Raw genomic sequence first — 18,772 nt, forward strand, 5'->3', positions numbered from 1 at the left:
TGGAGACTCAGCTCGCTGAGGGGTCTCTGGGGAGAGGGGTCTACACAGGGTCATGACAATAGACAGGTTGGGCCAGAAGGGTCCCAAGTGAGGCTACTGCCCCTGCCCAGGGTCAGGGGGCCCAGGAGAGTGGCATTCTCCCTTCCCTCCACTCTCTGACCAAGCTGGTAAGAGCCTAGGGTGCTCCCATGGTACCCAGCACTCACAAACATGCAGAGATCAGTGGTTGGAGACCAGCCCTGGGGAAGCTTTATTTATGAGGCAGGGAGACCTGGCCAGGTGGGTCTGAGATTCAAGCCTCTGATCATCCACATGACCTGTTCTGCCCACCTCAGTAGCGAGTGTCCACTTCATTGGGTGAGGGGGCATGAGTCAGGCCCTCAGAACAGGGCTGGCTGGCGACTCACAGCATCACGCCTAGACCTTGGGTGGGGCTCAGCAGGTGGATGAGGCAAGTGGTGGCTGTGGGAGCAGCTGCAAGGGAGGGTTGAGTGGCTGCTGGGGAGGTGCTTCAAACTGGCAGGAAGTGAGGTGGGGAGCTCGCCCACAGCCCACAAAGACCTTCCTGGCTGCTCTAGACAGGGCCAAGGACGAGCAGCGCTGTGGCCCTGGTAAGTGTCTGCTCAGCCCTCCGGCCTGGGTAGGTCCCCAAGCCCCTCGTTGCCATCCTGGGGTCTAGGAGAGGTAGATGCTGCCTGGTTGGGGCATTGGGACCTGGCCACGATCAGGTTTGTCAGCCTGGGCCCTCCTGCCTGAGCCCCTAATCCCTATAACCTCCACCTCTACAGCCTCTACTAAGAGCCACCCCAAAAAAGGGCAGATCCTACAGCAGGGACAGTGAGAGGGGAAGAGAAGGAAAGCCAGGGAATAGTGGAGTGGGGGTACTCGGCACCCAGAGCAGCTCTGTCCTGCCTGCTGACCTCCATTGTCCCAGCTCCCAGCTCTGGTGGTGAGTGGCCCGGGGCGTTGCCTCAAATGGGGCCATGCCTGGGCAGGGATGGCTACAGAGGTCAGTGGCCTGTGGTTTGCAGGCCCAGGGTATGACTTCAGAGGCTGAGGCTTCCCCAGATCTTGAGTTTGGGGTTGTAGTGACCACAGTGTAGCTTTGGCCAAGTCATAGCTGCCATGGCCATGTGCCACTCTCACCACAGCCACTGGCTAAAGGGAGAGGCAGAGCACCTCTTCACCAGGAGTCCCTAGCTAGAGGAGGGCATGTGGGTGGGCACGCTGTGCAAGGGTAGGGCTGCAAGGCCTAGGAGTTTCCTGTATGCTGAGTCAGAGCCCACCCAGCAGGGGGAGGTATGCAAGCTGGCCAGGTGTGTGCCCAGTTCCCCCCAGTGCCCCTCTCTTCTGCCCCCAGGCCTTTCTGCTTCACAGGATGGGGCCACCGGTGTCCTCAGCCCCGCCAGCCCTCTGGGCCCTAGGTTGCTTCTCCCTACTCCTTTGGCTGTGGGCACTGTGCACAGCCTGCCACAGGTATGTCCATCAAGCCTGGGATTTTGTCTTGGGCCTTGCTCTCCACAGTTCAGAGCCAGGAGTCATTACAGGGAGGTTCATGCAAGGGCTGTGCATGTACCTCCACACAGGGCTTGGGTTAGCAGCTGACGGCCCGTACGCCTACCTCTGCTCCCTTGGTCTGATGACGCTCTTGCCCCCAGGAAGCGGGCTCAGAGGCAGCAGGCTGGGCTGCATGGCAGTGTGATGCCGGTGGAAGCGGTGAGTGCCAGGCTGTCCCTGGGGCCAGGGCAGGGCTGGCAGGGGACCGACCAGCCTTCCTTGCCCCCAGTCACTGCTGAGACAGACCCACCTCTGCTCCCTCAGCAAGTCTGACACCAGGCTGCACGAGCTGCATCGTGGCCCATGCTGCAGCACAGGTGAGCCCCTGGAGAGCACCAGGGCAGGGCTGGTTGTGGTCTCCCCCACCCTGGGGCCAGCCCAGGTCCCCTGAGTGATCTCTGCCCTCACCCCACCCATAGCCCCAAGGCCTGTCAGCATGGATCTCTTGCACCCACACTGGCTGGAGGTGTCCAGGAGTAGCACCAGGCCACAGGCAGCCCCCTCCACCATCCCACCCCAGCAGCTACCCAGAGCCTCTCCTGCCACCACCTCCATGGCCACCACAGTGCTCTCCGTTGGTCCTGAGGCCACCTATTCCAATGTGGGCCTGGCTGCAATCCCCAGGGCCAGCCTGGCTGCCAGCCCTGTGGTGTGGGCAGGGACACGGCTGACCATCAGTTGTGCCAGACTTGGACCTGGGGCCAGACCCGTAGTGGCTGAGTATGCCTGCATCCAGAAACGCAAGGGGACAGACCCGGGCCCCCAAGAACTGGAGAAAGGACAGGCTGGGGTGACTCCAGCTCCTCAGGTAAAGCTGGCCACCATGGGGCAGGGTAGATGGGACTGGGCAGACCCTTGATAGAGTGAAAGGTGCTGAGCCCTCCCTGGGTCTGCTCCCTCCCTCCAGGTGGACATCCTGTACTCCAGGGTCTGCAAGCCTAAAAACAGGGACCCAGGACCTTCCACAGACCAACAGGATCCACAGGGTGGGGGAGCAATTCTGGCTCCAAGGAGTGACTTGGCACATAAGGCCATCCCTCTCAGGAGCCTGGGCATGGCCCAAGGTCCCCTGGAAAATGTGTATGAGAGCATCCCAGAGATGGGACTCTGAACTGCTGAGAAACTGCCCTTCTCCCATTACCATGCACGTGGAATCCACAGGCACCAAGGCCCCCTGCTTCCACCTGCCTCAGTGTAGGGAGGATTTGAAGATCCCTACCTGCCTTGAGTATTCGGCACCTGTGTGCATGTGACCCCACGCCCCCATCCCCGCCAATCCAGAAGTCTGCATCCTAATAAATCCCCATCACACAAGGGTGGACGTGCCTGCCTTTCTTTGTTTTGCAACACTGGGGATTGAACCAGGGCCTCACTCTTGCAAGCTGCTCTACCACTTGAGCCACACCCCTATATTTTCAGGTTTTTTATTTTGTTTTTGAGATAGAGTCTTGGACTCTGTCGTCCCGAATAGCCAGAATTGCAGGTATGAACCACCGTACCTTGGGCTCAGCTTGTCTTTCTTGAAGATTGGGAGGGTTGGAGATGTCTCCTTGCCTCCAGGAGTGGGCTTTTGACCCCGTTTCCTGGCACCTGGATCCTTGTCCTACTCAGAAGTCAGTAGTGGGGAGGTGTAAGGCAAGCCCGTTGCGGTGGTGGTTCCTAGGCCTAGTGGCAGTGCTGCCAGCCAGAAGGGTGGGACCTGGACCCCGAGCTCCATGGACGGCCTCCAGCCCCTGCGGTTACATAAGTGGAGGGAGGTGGGCAGTCGTGCGTTAAAGAATAACCTGCTCCCGGGAGGCCCGCCAAGGAGACGCGGCCCTTCTCTGCTCCGGCAGCTCCGTGTGCACCACGGGGAAGCTGGCCCTCCCTGGCGGCGAGGCGCGCGGACGCCGGCTCGGGCAACCTCGGCAGGCCAGCGCGGGAGCGCGGGGCTGGGCCGGGGGTGGGGCGGGGCGGAGCCGCGGGGCGCGGGCCAGTGGGAGCGCGGCGGCCGGGCCCCGGGCCACCTCGAGGTGTTGATGCCGCGCGCCGGCCAATGGGCGCGCGCGCCGGGGCGGGCCGCGCGGGGGGCGTGGCCGGCCGGGCGACTTCGGGCAGCGCGGCGAGGGCGGCGGCCGGATCCAGGGCTGGGGTCGGCGGCCCGGCCAGCCCGGCCCGGCCCGGGCCGCGTCCTAAGAGTCCACCCTCGCCGCTGCAGCCTTGGCGGCCGGCCGGCCGGTAATGGAGGCTGAGCGCCCCCCGGCGCCGGGCCCGGGCTGCGAATGTCCCCCGCCCCGCGCAGCCGGCCGGGGCCCCGAGGCCGTGACCGTTCCGGACCCCAGTGGGCTGCGGACCATGGCGCTGTGGCTGAGTGCGGAGAGCCCGGACCAGCGCGCCGCGCCGGTGACAGTGCCCGCGCCGCCGCAGGTACCGGTGGGCGGGAGCGCCGACAAAGTTTCTCCCACTGCAAAGATGGCGTCGGGGCTGCGCAAACTTTGGGCCCCGAGGGCGTGGCAGCGGGGGGTGCCGCGCGTCGGTCAGTGCGTGTCCGTGGGTCCGGCCAGGCATGGCGCGGCGGCTGGGGGACGCTTCCCGCCGCCCGGGTCGGGGGCGGGGCCAGAGGCGGGGCCGCCCTGTCCACATCTGCTGCAGCCGGTGTGGGGGGCGGGCGCCGAGCAGATCCAGGTTGGAGGCCGGGGATCCCCGGTCGCCGCCTCTATTGAGTCTTCCCCATCCGCAGGGCCCTTCTGTGGGCGGCGGCTTTGCGGGCTCGGAGTTCGCGCTGCCGCAGGAGCCGCAGGCCGCGGACCTAGGGGCCCCGGGGACTTGGGCGGGGGCGGCGGCGGGGCTCCCGACGCCGTCGGCGCACATCCCGGTGCCAGCGCAGAGGTGAGCCAGGGGCTAGTGTCCCGGACTAGGCGGGTGTGTGCACACGTGCATCGGTGTGTGCAGGGGCGGTGGGTGGGGTGCAGATTTCTGATCCTTCCCTCTGAAGGCCTCGGTGGACAGGTCAGGTTCTACCTCCCCTTCCTCCAGCTCTCCAGCCCTAGTGGAGTTGGGCAGCAGTGAGCAGTGCGTTGGGGTCCAGAGTGCAGAACCGGGAGGGGTTAACTGTCAATTTCTGTGCAGAAGAGGCTGTGCCATTGACTGCCCAAGAATCTCTGGGGCTCCTGCCACCACCTTCTCAACCCTGCTGTGCCCAGCACCTCTGACTGGTTGCACAGCAGGAGCAATCTGTGTCTGGCCTGCTGGGGCCTGGGGACCCGCCTGTTCTTCAAACCAGCGTTCCCCTGGCTGCTACGGACTGCTGGCCTGGCTGCTCCGCCCTCCTAGGCCTGGAGCTCAGCCCACAGCTGCTGTTGCACAACCCTGGTTAATGTGTGATGGGGGAGGGCTGGGCTGGGGCTAGCCTAGCCCCAGCACTGGGGCTTCAGACCCCTGCCCAGCACCAGGGTCTAAAGGAGCCACGGTGGAACAAAGCCCAGGCTGTGGAAAACTTGGACCTCCAACAGACCCCTGCCCTGTACCTGGTGATTTCCTGGCCATTTTCCACTCTGCAATTGGAGCTGGGGGTGGAGCCAGGCCTCTTGCCCAGCACCAGGAGTGAGGCAGCCTGATGCCTGACATGTGCCCAGGGCTGCACATGTGCCCAGGCCGCACGGGTATGCAGGGCCAGGGTAAGGGCCTACCTCACTTGTTGGGTCCCACCCCACCCACACCCTGTCCCCATCTCCAGAAGGCCCCCAGGAAAAGCCCGTCTGGATGAGGTCATGGCTGCCACAGCCCTTACAAGCCTGTCCACTAGTCCTCTTTGTCTGGGAACCCCATCTTCAGCCTTCAGCTCAGGTAAGACTCAGAAATGTGTGCTCAGGTAGGGGCAGAACCCCCACTAGATGCCCCCAGGATCCTGCAGCCACCCAGCAGGGCCCCCAAACCCCCTCTGCCATCTTTCAAATTTGCCTCTTGAACAGTTTCTAAGTGGACATCCAGACCCTCAGTGCACCTCACTGAAGCCAAAGCTGCAGTGTCCCAGGCCTTAGTGAACTGTCCAGCTGCCTCCTGCCCATGCCAGCACCACCACCACCCCCGTCCAAGGCCAGGTCCTCCTGGCCAATGTCTCCAAGAGGCTGCCCATGAAGCTTCCCTAAATAGGTGGCAGCTTGGAGTTAGTTAGTTTGAGGAGCCTAGCAGGTAGTCAGCAGAGAGCTTGAGCCTACCCAAATTTCTGTCGCATGTCCCTGCAGAGCCTGGCTTGGAGCCCTGGAAGGAGGCCCTGGTGAGGCCCCCAGGCAGCTACAGCAGCAGCAGCAACAGTGGAGACTGGGGCTGGGACCTGGCCAGTGACCAGTCTTCTCCGTCCACCCCTTCTCCTCCACTGCCCCCTGAGGCCACCCACTTTCTGTTTGGGGAACCCACCCTGAGGAAGAGGAAGGTGAGCTTGGGGGAAGCCCTCAGGGTGGGGTAGGTGAAGACGGCTGCTGCTGACCCCGGTCCCTGTCACTGCAGAGCTCTGTCCAGGTCATGTTCCAGTGCCTGTGGAAGAGCTGCGGAAAGCTGCTGAGCACAGCTTCTGGGATGCAGAGACACATCCGCCTGGTGCACCTGGGGTGCGCGGGGCTGAGGGCTGGGCCAGGTGGGGTCAGGCTGACCAGTGGGCTGGGGAGGAATCAGGCCTTGAGGTTCCCACTGCTGTGTTCCTCGCAGGAGACGGGCGGAGCCAGAGCACAGCGATGGTGAGGAGGACTTCTACTACACGGAGCTGGATGTTGGTGTGGACACGCTGACTGACGGGCTATCCTGCCTGACCCCAGTGTCCCCCATAGCCTCCGTGCCACCCACCTTCCCCCACCTGGAGCCCCCAGAGCTGCTGGAACCCCCAACCCTCCCCAGCCTGCTTCTGCCCCCGACCCCCATATCGAGTTCTGCAGCTGCCCATCAGGTACACCATAGTGACCATGCCTACCAGGCAGGTGAGGCCACAGGTGGTGGCTGGGGGCAGATCTCAGGGCACTCTGCAGAGGAGCAAAGTGCAGACTTCAGTTCCTCTCAGAGCTGCCTGGCCCCTGTCCGCCTGGAGCCCCAACCCACTGAGGCCCAGGCCTGCATATCAGCTCTGCCTGCCAAGCTTGGTGCCAATTTAAGGTGTGTATGGGTTGGGGGCCTGGGCATGTGCCTAATGGGGAGGGTCCCAGCCAGCAACACTCCATTCCTCCTGCTGGTCCCCCAGGAAACCCCGTGGTGATGCCAAGAAGTGCCGGAAGGTGTATGGCATGGACCACCGGGACCTGTGGTGCACAGCCTGCCGCTGGAAGAAAGCCTGCCAGCGCTTCCTGGACTGAGTCCACCTACTGGTGCTGCTGCCCGGCCTCCCACCCACCCCAAGCCCAAGGCTGGAGCAAGCCTGAGGGGGAGGGTTACCCTGGACCCCCAGAGGTGGGGAGAGGGGTCCTGCCACTCAAGTGCCTCTGAAGAAACCAGCCTTTTGCACTAAAGCCAAACGATATCACTGTCTCCTTGGCCCCAGGGGCAGCTGGCCTCCCTGCCTGTTGCCCGAGGACTTGCAAGGATGTTGATGGGACCAGCTGCAGGGGCCAGTCTGAGATGCACTTTGAGGGGTGTAGAGGAGGGGACTCTCCCGCCTGCACTTAACATATGGTCCCAGGCCCTGGGGCTGACATTTACCATGTTTGCAAAGCTCAGGTGTCTTCATGTCTGGGCTGTACCAGGCAAAAAGAAAAATTAAAAATTTGGGGGTTTTCCAGAAGTTGAGTCTGCCTTCTGGGAGACAGAATGGGACCAGGGTGGTGGGAAGCCAGTGATGAGCTGAAGGGGGCCACCCCCTGGCCACCTGTACACAGAGGCCAGAGGAGAGGCACTGTCTGAAACACACAGGAGGCATCTGCTTGGAGCAGCAGTTTCCCAATTTATTGAAAGTGATCGTTTTGCAAGAATGTCTATGCTAATCCCATCACAGAAAGGAAACCCACAGGCAGCCTGGAGCACACTAGGCAGCCAAGAAACCGCACAGCGAGACCCACTCTAGCGAAAGTAACCTTTATCTGTCCTGTGGCTACAGCGAAGCAGGACAACAGAGCTGTGATTTCCTCCTCCCCCAAATATTAAACACATCTTCAATACAAACACAGGTTTATAATTAATATAAAGTCAATATAATATAGATTATTCCCAGAAGAAAATCAACAATCTTCAAACACTGCCTTTTTTTTTTTTCTATTCTATTTTTCTTGACAGGTTGAAAGCATGTTGAAAAAATAAATATTTAGGAAAAGCACACACACAGCACCCTCACTACAAGTGGTTCTAAAAAGGGCCGCGTACAAAACACAAGATCTAAAAATAAAAGACAACCACCATTAAGTATGGCTTTCTTAAGAGTTGCACATGTCACAGAATGAGCCAAAGTTGAGCCAAAGTAAGATTATCTTTTCATAATATTGCAAAAAGTTCCAGTTTCTGCATTTTCTCAGTTTTCTTTTTTTAAAAAGGAAGATGTGCAAAGTTGGAAGCATAGCTATGTCTTTTGAGTCAGGTCCCTGTCACATCCTGGCAGTGTCCTCTTTCCCAAAACCCAGAGTCCAAATACACAGCCTGGTCAGGATCCAGAGCGCAATACAAAAATCATGTCTCCCTCTCCCTCCCCCAACACACCTCCCCTGTGGACTGTATTTTCCACTTCGGTGTTGCAAACACCAAAACACAGACACAAGAAAAAAAAATACAAAATGTGAAATGTAATCTACACATTTTTTCCTCTTCATAAAAAAATATTTATTAGTTTGAACATTGATTAAAAAAATCAGTCACGTTAAAGAACAAAACAAAACAAAAAAACCTTCATTATGCATGTCTTTTCCCTCATGCCTCCTGAGATGGATGCGTTCATCTGGATCTCTGGAATTCCACGCTCTCCAATAGCAAACCAAGAACAAAGCCTGCTGTGTAGCAGTTGGGGAAGGTGGGACAGAAACTGGACCCTCAGGTTTCCAGTACAGTATTGGTTTCAAGGAAGTGCCCCTGTGGCACGGACAGGGAACCCCCAGAAAGGGCAGTGAAGGAGGCTGGAGTGGAGCCTGTCGGAGAGCAAGACATCCTGAGAGCAGAGGCAGAGGTGCCTTAGGGGAGGTGGGCCAGGGGCCTCTGGGCCGGACAGCCTGAGAGATGGGGACTGGTACAAAAGCCAGAGACACTGGTAGCAAAGGTCCGGTTTCCAAATGCGTTTTATAAGAAAGTAAGTCTGTTTAGAAAAGGCGTTTAAAAAGTGAAAGGAACGGTACAAAGTCCTGGCCCTCTTGCCTCTTAAGGACTCCAGGTCTGAGGAGCTCACAGCATCCCCTGAGCGATAGGTAGGCAGGCCGGTCGGGAGTGCCCTCTGAAATTGGTTAGAAAGGGTGCCAAAACAAAAGGCTGTGATTCCTCCTGTGGTACAGGCCCTCAAGGACAGCACCATGTCCCCTGAGTCCACATGGGGCAGCCCTGTCCCCCTCCACAGCAGCAGCTCTGGCAGCTGCTACTCCGGGGTTGTTACATTGGACAATGCTCCATGCAACCACTGGGACCTAAGTAAGTTTAACGAAGTTTTCCTTTTCCTTCCTACAGAAAATAGATATGACGCAGTAAAAAAGTTGGTAAAAGCCATTTGACTTACAGTCTGGAAAAAGAAAACCTCTCCAGCAGGTGCTAACACTCAACATCCTGAGAAGCCCTTGCATAGGGTAGGGGGAAATTGGCCACCAGCACCTCATCAGACATCAGGCAGGACACGGTGGGCCTGAGCGCCATGAGGGGTGAGAGATGGAATGTCTCAGTAGTGAGTGTTGTCAGAAAGCCCCCAGAAGGAAGCAGACAGATGGCAGGGTCTGTCCTCAGGGTGGGTGGGGCAGCCTGTCTCCAGGACCCTTGGGGCTGGGCATCACACACATGGCCCAGGTAGGGCCTCCGTTTTCCACTCAGGAAGAAAGGACACAGGGTGAGCGCCTTTAAGGATACAGCAAGAGGACCTGACAATGAGCCAAAGGAGCTAAAGGAAAGCAACCCTATATTGTCTTGTCAAGTGAGAAAAATAACGCCAAACAAAATACTTTTCTGTAACTACTTCGGTATGTCTCTCTGACTACTTTAAAATTTGGTTACCCAGGCGGGGAGGTGTCAGCAGCTCACTGCAGCCAGGAACACCTACCTCCAGTGTTAGCAGCAACAAAGGCAGGAGCCCAGCTCCAGCCAGTCCCAGGAGGGTCAACAAAGCCCAGGGTGGACAAGGAAGTGCACAGAACAAAGAGCTGAGGCTGTCCCCACCAAACCAGTGTGGGCCTGAAGTGGGGCATGCAGGGACAAGGTCCCCTCCAGAACAGAGCCCTGCCTGGGAGCTGCTTGTGGCCTCCTCACCCTGCCCGCTGGGGGCTGGGGCTGCTTCCACCAGAGATAGCACCTGGAACCTGGGGGGCTCCAGTGGGGTGTCTGCAGCTGTTTTGTGTTAAGCACCAAAGCCCGGAGGTAAGAGGGTCACAGGGCTTTCCACACGCTGGACCTGGATTCTACAGGCTGCCACAAGGTGGCAGGAGCCAAGAGGGCAAAGAGCCACCGCGGGAGGTCACAGATAGCGATCTGACTGCTGGGGCATGGGGGATGCTTGAGCAGTGCTGGGAGGGATGCAGGTAGGGTGTATGCAAAACTCAACACCACTCAGACCTGTGGCCTCCAGGACCACACTTATGACCCTGACCAGTGCTGGCCATCGAGCCATCTTGCATCCCTAACCCAGCAGGCAGCCGAGGGCTCTTTTGATGCCCTCGGGGCGTGCCCAGGCGCATGCACGGTCCCTCCCACCCGCTTGCACTCACCTGGACAGGTAGGAGCGTGCACTCTCCCTTTGCCCAAACCCACCCTGCTCCCCCCTCGCTGGGGTCCCTCTTGCTTCTTAGCCCACAGGACCGATTTTTGCAGGGGATGGGGTGGGACACAGAGGAGGACCCGACCCAGAGGAGAGGCTACAGAAGCCCTGCCCCGGGGTGGGCGAGTGAAGACCCACAAGACAGGTGCACACACAGGTGGACGAAGCGATGCAGCCACCACCCCAACCCGCCCTCCGGGGCTGGGCTCCTAGGAAATCCAGGCGAAGTCCTTGTCGGGCTCTCCAGAGGGGCTGCGGGGCCCCTGCGGCGAGTCCTCGTCGTCCTTGTCGTCCCCCAGCAGCGCGTCCTCGTGCGCCAGGCCCACGTCGTCCTTCCACTTGGCCACGTCCTCATCCTCGTCCTCCCCCAGCTCCTCCTCGCCCTCCCCTCGCGGGTCGTCAGGGTCCTCCAGGTAGGGCCCTTCGCCACCAAACAGCGCCTCCGGGGAGCCCTCGCCGCCGCCACCGTGGTCCAGTGGCGTGGCCACGCCCCGGCCAGCACAGTCGGTACACACGCCGTGGCGCCGCGAGCCATGCTTGATGCCCACGCTGGCTGCAGACATAAACACACGGCTGCACACCTTGCACACGTACTTCTTGTCCTTGCTGTGGACCTGGGGGGACAGGGCAGTTAGTGGAGAGGTGAGGTCCATGGGAAGGGGGGATAACAAAATCTCTGCCAAGCTCTGAGGAGGGACAGCCCCTGGCAGGGCCTTGGGGTGACAGGACTGCTCAGCCCCCTGAGCCCTGCATGGCTTCAGGAGCCCTGCCCAGAGCCCACATGGTCAGTATTGCAGGAGGCATCCAATCTCCCTAGTCCTGTCCAAGAAGATGTCGACCACTAGGCCACCATCTGCCCCTCACTGGGCCAGCCTACCACATACACCTGTGTCCAGGCACCCCCACCAGAGCCCGCCCCTCTCTAGGTCACACCACTCCCTCTTCCTGAAAGTCCCCTTCTGCCAACCCTCCCCAAAGGACAGGCCGAGGCACCCGTTACACAGAAGCATGAAGCCTCCCTAGAGGAAGTTGACCTGGCTGCCCAGGTGGGACAGAGCTGAAAACACAAGCTGCTCACATGCGTGCGCAGGGCTGGGAGCCCACACACAGCTGTGACCAGGCACTGCAAATGGAATCTGACTTCTGGGAAGCCCATCCTGCCTGTGTCTTGGTGGGCAGGACAGCAGGGGACCTAAGGATGGAGAGTGAAGGGCACCAGGGTGCAGTGGTTCACGCCTGTAATGCCAGCCACTAGGGAGGCAGAGATCCCTAAGGTCGTGGTTCAAGGCGGCCCCAGCAAAAAGTTAGCGAGACTTCATCTCAACCAATAAGCTGGGGTGGTGGTGGTATGTGCCTGTAATCCCAGTAACATAGGAGGCCATAGGAGGATCAGAGCCCAGGCCAGCCAGGGGGAAAAAACTCAAGACTATCCAAAAGGGGAATGGCTCAAGTGGTAAAGATCCTGCCTAGCAAGTGGGAGGCCCTGAGTTCAAACTCCGGTACCGGAGAGAGAAAGAGAGAAAGGGAGAGGGGGACAGAGAGCCAGAGAGAAGGACAAATGAGAAAGGTGTCAGGATGGGGTCCCTGAGAGCCGGTAGTTAAGCCCATGCCCCCACCTGGCTCCCTGGACACTCCATCAGCCTCCCAAGCCTGTTTCTGGTGAAAAGAGGGTAACTCCCCTGAGAAGATGCCTCAAGGACAGCCGAGGCTCAGACCGAGATCAGCAATCCCAGGCAGTGGAGGAGCCCTGCAGCCAGGGGAGGACAGCAACAACAGCTCCAGGCAATGCCCAGCAGGGAGGCCCAGTACTTCATGGAGGGGCCCCTAGAGGGTAGGACACGAAGGTCCTGAGCTCTGAGAGGGGTCTCAATGAGGCCTTGAACCTGAGGAGATGCAGTGGTATCAGAAGCACTGGGACGACACTGCACTCAGGCTGGGAGGTGATTAGACCTACTTCTCCCTTTCTGAGCCCTCCAGCCCACGAGTAAATACTGTCATTGTCACAGAACTGTACCCAGTCCCTCGTGACTGAAAGGGTTCCTCTACTGAAAACACCTCTTGACAAGGGTTGCTGTGGTCCTTCTGCTGGACCACTGCGAGCCGCCCCTCACCACCCTCAGCTTCCCAGTCCTGTGGTCCCGTAGGCCACCCAGGGTACCCAGCCTCCCCTCTTGAAGGCAGAGCTGCTGCTAACTTCCACAAAACCCTGACTCAAACGTCCGCTGTCCAACCAACTTTAAAACAACTCAGGCGATCCACAGCACGACCTGGAAAGGGCTATCACATAGGGGACCTGAGACCTTTGGAGACAGCTGGTGGCCCTCAGGGCTGTGTGTGAGCCCCATAGTCTTCCTCAAAAGCCCAGCAGGCTGCTTCTACAAATGGTGCCTCGGATACCTTGCTATACAGGATGATTCCTTTGGATTTTTGTTGTTGTTTTGTTTTGCTCTGCCTTTTTTCTTTTCTTTTTCTTTCTTTCTTTTTTTTTTTCTTCTGAGATAAGGTCTCACTTCCCAAGTACTGGGATTACAGCATGTAGCACTATGCCTGGCTCTAATTTTCTCTGCTTTAAACCCAGAGCTCCCTTCTCTCTTTCACAAAAGAACAAAACTTCTAGACCAAGTTACAAATAAGACCTGTGTTCCAATGGGGTAAGCAGGCAAAGCAGACCCAAGAAGGACTGGAGCAGAGCTGGCACACCCACTGAGAACCCCTGTGGCATAGGACTGTGCCCCAGAGATGACAGGGGTGTGTCAAGGAGCCCCCGGCCAGGACCAGGTGGTTGGGCACTCAGCCATCCTAATTGAAGCATACTCAGGAAGGAAGGGAGAGGAAAGGGTGCTGGTGCCAGGCCTTTTGGTGGTGTGGTTGTGGAGCAGGGGCCAGCCCACCCCATTCTGAAATCCAGCAAGAGCAACCATTGGACCCCTACCCCTAGTAGGTGCTTAGAGGAGCCACCATGTGCCAGGAACAGGTAACGTGTGGCCAGAGCTGCCTCCGGTGCAGAGGGCTCTAGCTTGTCAGGGGCAGGCATCCCAGAGAATCTAGAGTGAAAGACTGAATGTAGATCTCTTCCTCGTGCTTTATTTACATTTTTTAGGGAGCTCTGAGCCCCTGAAGCCACACCATGAACTCTAGGATGAGCATTTTGGTCCTACCCCAGGGGAAGGGCAGGCAGCCTGATCGACCCTCACACAGGGTCAGAACATTTCCTGAAACATTAATGCAGCTTTGCTAAAGCAAAATGCAGCAGCCCACAAGACTTCAGCACCTATCAGCGTGAAAACAAGACACAATTCTCTCTGAAAGGAGAAAATGCAGTTTTTATAACTATCTGTAAAACCGTCTCTGTGGATTGAGCAGAAGCAAAATAAAGAAAATGTTCTAAAATGACTCTGAGACCTCACATGGTTTTGAGTGGCTGTGGAACTGGTCCTGGTCTGGAAGGCCTCCCTGCATGGTCCAGGGCTCCTCCCAGGACTCTTCCTGCTCCATGTGGCCCCATTTTGCAGGATGCCCTCTCACTACTCTTGTGGGCAAATCTGCCTCCCTGTTTTCAGTTTTCTTTCTGTCTTCTTTCGGCCAAGCAAATTCACCCTTCAACACCCATTACCTGGTGACTACCTGTCAGGTGCTGAGCCTGAACTGGGTGCAAAGGTCGGGGGGGGGGGCACTGACAGGCAGAGACTGGCTCCACCCAGATGCAGGGCTGTGGCATGGAACCAAGTGGTACTGAGGAGCCCAGCGGGTGGGTAAGTGATAATGTGCCAACTTGCTTCTGCATGTAGGCCCTGGTGCAGCAGGTCTGGGACCACCCCCCCCCCAGCAGACACAACAATAATATCAAGAGAGGTGCTTTCCCTGTTCCATCTTCCCCTCCACAGAGCACACCCCCATTTCTGGGGTACCCAGGGAACTCTGTGCCCACCTCCCATGACCCCCATGCCAGGCCATCCCAGTGTAGCACCAAAGCATGCCTCACATTGAGCCCGTGCTGCCCCTGCACTGCCCCCACACTCACCAACGTGTGTCGCTTCATGTGCTCCCGCCGGGTGAACTTCTTCCCGCAGATCTCGCAGGGGTAGGGCCGCTCCCCGGTATGCGAGCGCATATGCCGCTTGAGAATGCACTGGTGCATGGCCGAAAAGCTGCAGTACGGGCACTTGAACTTCTTCCTGATCACCGTGAATTCGTTCACTGAAAGACACCATTGGAGGTATCAGTGTGACAGCTCAGCACTGCTACCTCCCTCCGCCTCTGCGTGGACTGTCCACCCCTACGCAGGACACTACAAGCCAAGCCCCAGGGATCCTCCCACAAAGAGGAGGCCCATCTAGGCCACAGGCCATCTCTCCACTGAGGTCAGACCAAGAGTCCTGCCAAGGTGGGCCACGCTGTGGAGACCACCAACCCTGCAGCTGCTGTTTCACTCTCAGACCCCACTAGACAATATGAGTGGAGCCAGGCCCAAAGTCGGACCAGACACAACCTCCAGGGTAGAACACCAGCACCCTGCATGGCGCTGGCCCAAAAGAGCAGAAGGAGATGCCTGTCCATCCGCTAGGAAAATAACCAGTCGGTCTAATCCAGTTCTGCCCTACCAGCCTCTGGACCCTCATCCCACCTCTGCTAAGTGGGCCCTGGAGTCAGCCTCAAAAACTCCAGGGGCTCCTCAGAGGCCCCAGTGCCGTGCTGCTGCTCAGGGCCAGACACAGTGTGGGGCTTGGGCTGGCTGCACAGAGAGCAGCCCTCAGGGCACTGATCCCTGCCATGAGCAGGTCCTGGACACGTCAGGAAACCCACGAGACCTATGGTGAGCTGTGTACTCATGTGCCAGAGCCCCTTAGTCTGGAATCTTTCAGCATCCCACAAACAGTCCCTCCATTCCCAGGACGCCAGTGTACTTGGCAGGTAAACACCAGACGCTAGTCCTAGAGTGTCCCTGAGCTGATGCCTGGCACCGCTGAACCATGCTTGGGACATCACGGTCCACAGCCAGGTCACTCCCCAGAGTACTGCATACTCTCGCTGTTTCTGTGCTCCCTGAAGGGCTGCCAGGTCCCCTCAGGGACTGAGAACATGGTCTCCAGGGCCTCTCTCTTCTAAGTCTTTCCATTAGATATAAACCATGTCCTTGTGCTCAGTAGGTTCAGTGTGCGGTCGGCGAGCTGGTCAGCAGCTGGGAGATGGGACAGGAGTGAGCACAGAGGCTCGTCACAGATCACCAAGATAAACAGTCCCACCTCTTTTAGGTCTTTTTCTTTCTCTGAACACACATTCGTGCTAAAAGAACTGTAATCGTAATGTGTACATTGTATAGGATGTCATTTAACATTGTGACCTCTTCTTAATGCCTTGATTTTAACCATACTTTTTGAAATGTCTGAATATATAATAACTTATTAGACACCCTATTTAAACTGTTTCCACTTTTCACCCATGGAAGTAGTGCTTCCGTGAGGACCCTACCCATGACTCTGCACTACCTGACACCTCTGAGGATGGCCCTAAGCCGCAGAATCTTCCAAGTGCCCTTGTGACCAGCTGTCCCCATTTGCTGCTCCCCGAGCCACCCCAGCACCCCATGAAAGGAGGGTCTGCAAGGCAGCGGGATCCCTGCAGACAGCACATCCCTCAGCAAGTCCCTTTCAGAGTAGGTCCCTCTGGGAGGCTGGGATCTGTTGGCAGAGCTCACCAGTGAAGCCAGAGTGTGTTTGTGTATCCCAGACAGGGACGAGTGAAGAGGCACACAGGTGAGCAGGACACTCATGGCAAGTACAAGCAAGTGACAATCGTCCTGTGTCTGATCACTTCCCATGCCATGCCTGGCAGCTTCCAAGAGGGAAAACCAGAGCTCTTTCTTGTCTTTCCCTGACAACGGGCTCTGTGACCTTGACTCAGGCCCCACACGCTGGGCAAACAAAAGTTATTCCTCCTTCCACCTACCCTTCCACCACGATAATCCTGCTCAACTGGATGCTTCCTGTTGTCACATCTAAGAGCAAATGGGCCACTCTCTCTAAGATGGAAAAGTAGAATAAGGAAATGGGCTTCTACATTATTCGATTTAAGATAACTGTAGGTTGTGGTTCACACCTGTAATCCCAGCATTTAGAAAGGAGGCTTAGACGGGAGGATTGTGAATTTGAGGCCAGTCTGGGCTACATAGTGGGACCCTGTCTCAAAACACAAACAAACAAACAAAGTCTCTGATATTGTTATAGCACAACCAATGGACTAAGACATACGGTTGTATTCCCATAAACACTAATAGAGCCTTCAAAGAGTAACTGAGGTAAAATAAAAAGCACAACAGTCATTAAGTTGAAACAGGCACTCTCCGTGATGTGGCCTAAAATCTGAACCCTTTGCTAGGAATCCAGTGTTCTCTGGACAAACAAGGCAAGCTTCCTAAATGAATCATTGAGAAGAGCATTGCAGAGGCTGGCACCAGCTTATTTAAAAGGTGAAGCTCAATTTTACAGGACTGTGGATACAGAAACATTGTCAAGAAACTCACACCTGACCAGAGCCTCCTGCAGGTGCAAAGGAAGCTGCTCTCTTCTCTGCACCAACCCTCAAGCCAGCTCTGCGTGCCCTGTCCACAGCTCTTCGTCCGTCCTCTCACAGTAAGACAGGAAAGACACAGTAAGACCAGCACCGGGGTCACCCGTTAAAAGCATGCTTTCAGTAGCTTTGTCATAGATGTCAGATTAGGACACAGTGTCAGAATGTTCACAAACTAGGAGTCCCTTCTGATCAGACTAAGGTAGTCACACAGTGACAAAGACCAGGGGGAATAGTTACTGAGAATAAACCTTGCTGAGTGATATGCCTATAATCCCAGCTACTTGGGAGGCTGAGATTGGGAGGTTAGTGGCTTGAGGCCAGCCCTGGCAAATAGTTCATGAAACCCCATCTTCAAAATAACCAGAGCAAAATAGACTAGAGGTGTGGCTTAAGTGGTAGAGTACATGCTTTGCAAACATGAAGTCTTGCATTGAAACCTCAGTCCCACCAAAAAAAAAGAAAAAGAGAGAGAGAGAAAGGAAGAAATGGAAGGAAGAAAGGAAAAAAGGAAGAGAAGGAAGGAAGGAGGAAGAGAGATAAAGAAAAACCTTGTTCCATAAAATGCCCTTGACAAACCCCAAGAATTTACTGAGCTGTCAGATAATCTGTCCTAGCAGAATCATAGTCTCTCTCTTGGTGTTACTGAGAAACAAAAAAGCCCGTATCAACCCTCTCACTTGCTCTTAGTTAACTTAAAAAATCACTAATCTAAGCGGTCACACAGTTGAGCAATACGTTTATTAGTTTATTTACTATTTATTAACATCTCTGCCAGTGGGTTATGAGAACAGTTGCCTAGTTACTTTGCAGGAACTTGAAGGCTACTTTTGCTAAAAACACTGACTCTTCACTTGAGCCTATAGACATCTGATAGATGACTAAATCGAGATAAATGTCTTCAAACGGTGCCTGTCCTCTTTGCTGCCTCAACTTTTGAGTCAGACTCCACTTACTCAGCTGTGCATGTAGACACGTTGATCATTTGAAAAAATACTTCGTACAAGATTACACTACAGGGTGAACTTGGCCTTTCGCCCATTGGAGCTGGTGTGTTTTTCTTCTGTCTGCCCTGTGCTTTCTCAGCAGCTTAGCACTTCCAGTCTTAACATGAGGCCCAGGCCAAACCATGAGGGCAGGACATTTATGCAAGAGGGTGACCCCAGCACCAGGACAGGAAGGACCGAACAGTTTCTGGGTTAGCCTGCAAAGCTCAAGGCCATGATGCTGTGCCCAAGAAGAAAAACATCTTTTGAAACCACGCCCATGACCAAGGACAATCACCAAATTTTAGCCCACCCCAGAAAATCAATGAAAGTCTGCTGCTCTCTTTTGTTCATCAGGGGCGGCGTGGTCCCCTCTCAATCACTGCTGTATCCTTTCAGCTTCAGCTGAACTGAGTCACGTGGCTGAAGTCCCAGCAAAGGAGCCTGATCTGTCTTGTTTGTGATATGTGGCTTTGTCTCAGCCCTACTGTCTCCTTGCCACCTGAGGCCCTGGTGCTTCTCTGTGGAGCTCTGCATTGTAAGACCTGCCTCCTATTTCTAGGGGTGAGTGAGCACAATACAATTCCTCATTGACAACAGTCATTTCTGTGTCTGTGCTTTACCACACCTGATTAGAACAGGTTCCAGGGACCTCAGATCACTATCCTAGGTCCTGTGCATTTCCAGACATATTTAGAAGGACCTGGCAATCATACACACACACACACACACACACACACACACACACACAACCTGCTGGGATTGTGATAAGGAT

General features: G+C 56.4%; 3 protein-coding genes across 9 annotated transcripts in view; 2 read left to right on the plus strand and 1 right to left on the minus strand.

The window, feature by feature from the left end:
- Positions 1-134: 134 nt before the first annotated feature.
- Lime1 (Lck interacting transmembrane adaptor 1) lies at positions 135-2,876 on the plus strand. 4 transcript variants are annotated; one of them, XM_020161037.2, is made up of 6 exons: positions 135-611; positions 1,361-1,476; positions 1,659-1,716; positions 1,787-1,874; positions 1,977-2,365; positions 2,465-2,876. In XM_020161037.2, exons 2-6 carry the CDS (start codon positions 1,379-1,381, stop codon positions 2,666-2,668), a joined length of 837 nt encoding a protein of 278 aa, XP_020016626.2. In that variant the 5' UTR covers positions 135-611; positions 1,361-1,378; the 3' UTR covers positions 2,669-2,876. The 4 variants fall into 4 exon arrangements, with proteins under 4 accessions (XP_020016626.2, XP_073931259.1, XP_073931258.1 ...); XM_074075158.1 differs by having other exon boundaries at positions 135-1,476; positions 1,587-1,716; XM_074075157.1 differs by having other exon boundaries at positions 135-1,476.
- Positions 2,877-3,677: 801 nt separating this feature from the next.
- Positions 3,678-7,677, plus strand: Slc2a4rg (SLC2A4 regulator). The gene is made up of 7 exons (XM_020161035.2): positions 3,678-3,963; positions 4,277-4,425; positions 5,273-5,382; positions 5,781-5,968; positions 6,043-6,143; positions 6,241-6,678; positions 6,764-7,677. The coding sequence occupies exons 1-7, from the start codon at positions 3,778-3,780 to the stop codon at positions 6,873-6,875; spliced, it is 1,284 nt and encodes a 427-aa protein (XP_020016624.2). The 5' UTR covers positions 3,678-3,777; the 3' UTR covers positions 6,876-7,677.
- Positions 7,440-18,772, minus strand: part of Zbtb46 (zinc finger and BTB domain containing 46) — a 65,525-nt gene continuing 54,192 nt past the window's right edge. For all 4 annotated transcript variants that reach the window (XM_074075164.1, XM_020161034.2, XM_074075163.1 and 1 more), the window contains 2 exons: positions 14,466-14,641; positions 7,440-11,058 (listed from right to left, as the gene is read on the minus strand). In XM_074075164.1, coding sequence (XP_073931265.1) covers positions 10,654-11,058; positions 14,466-14,641 — 581 coding nt within the window. In that variant the 3' untranslated portion in view covers positions 7,440-10,653. The remainder of the gene's footprint in view (positions 11,059-14,465; positions 14,642-18,772) is intronic.

This window comes from Castor canadensis, chromosome 5, assembly GCF_047511655.1.
Source record: "Castor canadensis chromosome 5, mCasCan1.hap1v2, whole genome shotgun sequence".
Lineage (NCBI taxonomy): Eukaryota > Metazoa > Chordata > Mammalia > Rodentia > Castoridae > Castor > Castor canadensis.

Excerpts from the sequence above, each read along its gene's own strand:
- Lime1 (XM_074075157.1), top strand. The coding sequence starts at position 1,268 with ATGCTGAGTCAGAGCCCACCCAGCAGGGGGAGGTATGCAAGCTGGCCA. Across the intron at positions 1,477-1,658 it reads CTGTGCACAGCCTGCCACAG|GAAGCGGGCTCAGAGGCAGC; the intron begins GTATGTCCATCA and ends TCTTGCCCCCAG. Across the intron at positions 1,875-1,976 it reads TGGCCCATGCTGCAGCACAG|CCCCAAGGCCTGTCAGCATG; the intron begins GTGAGCCCCTGG and ends CCCCACCCATAG.
- Slc2a4rg (XM_020161035.2), top strand. The coding sequence starts at position 3,778 with ATGGAGGCTGAGCGCCCCCCGGCGCCGGGCCCGGGCTGCGAATGTCCC. Across the intron at positions 5,969-6,042 it reads CCACCCTGAGGAAGAGGAAG|AGCTCTGTCCAGGTCATGTT; the intron begins GTGAGCTTGGGG and ends CTGTCACTGCAG. Across the intron at positions 6,144-6,240 it reads ATCCGCCTGGTGCACCTGGG|GAGACGGGCGGAGCCAGAGC; the intron begins GTGCGCGGGGCT and ends TGTTCCTCGCAG.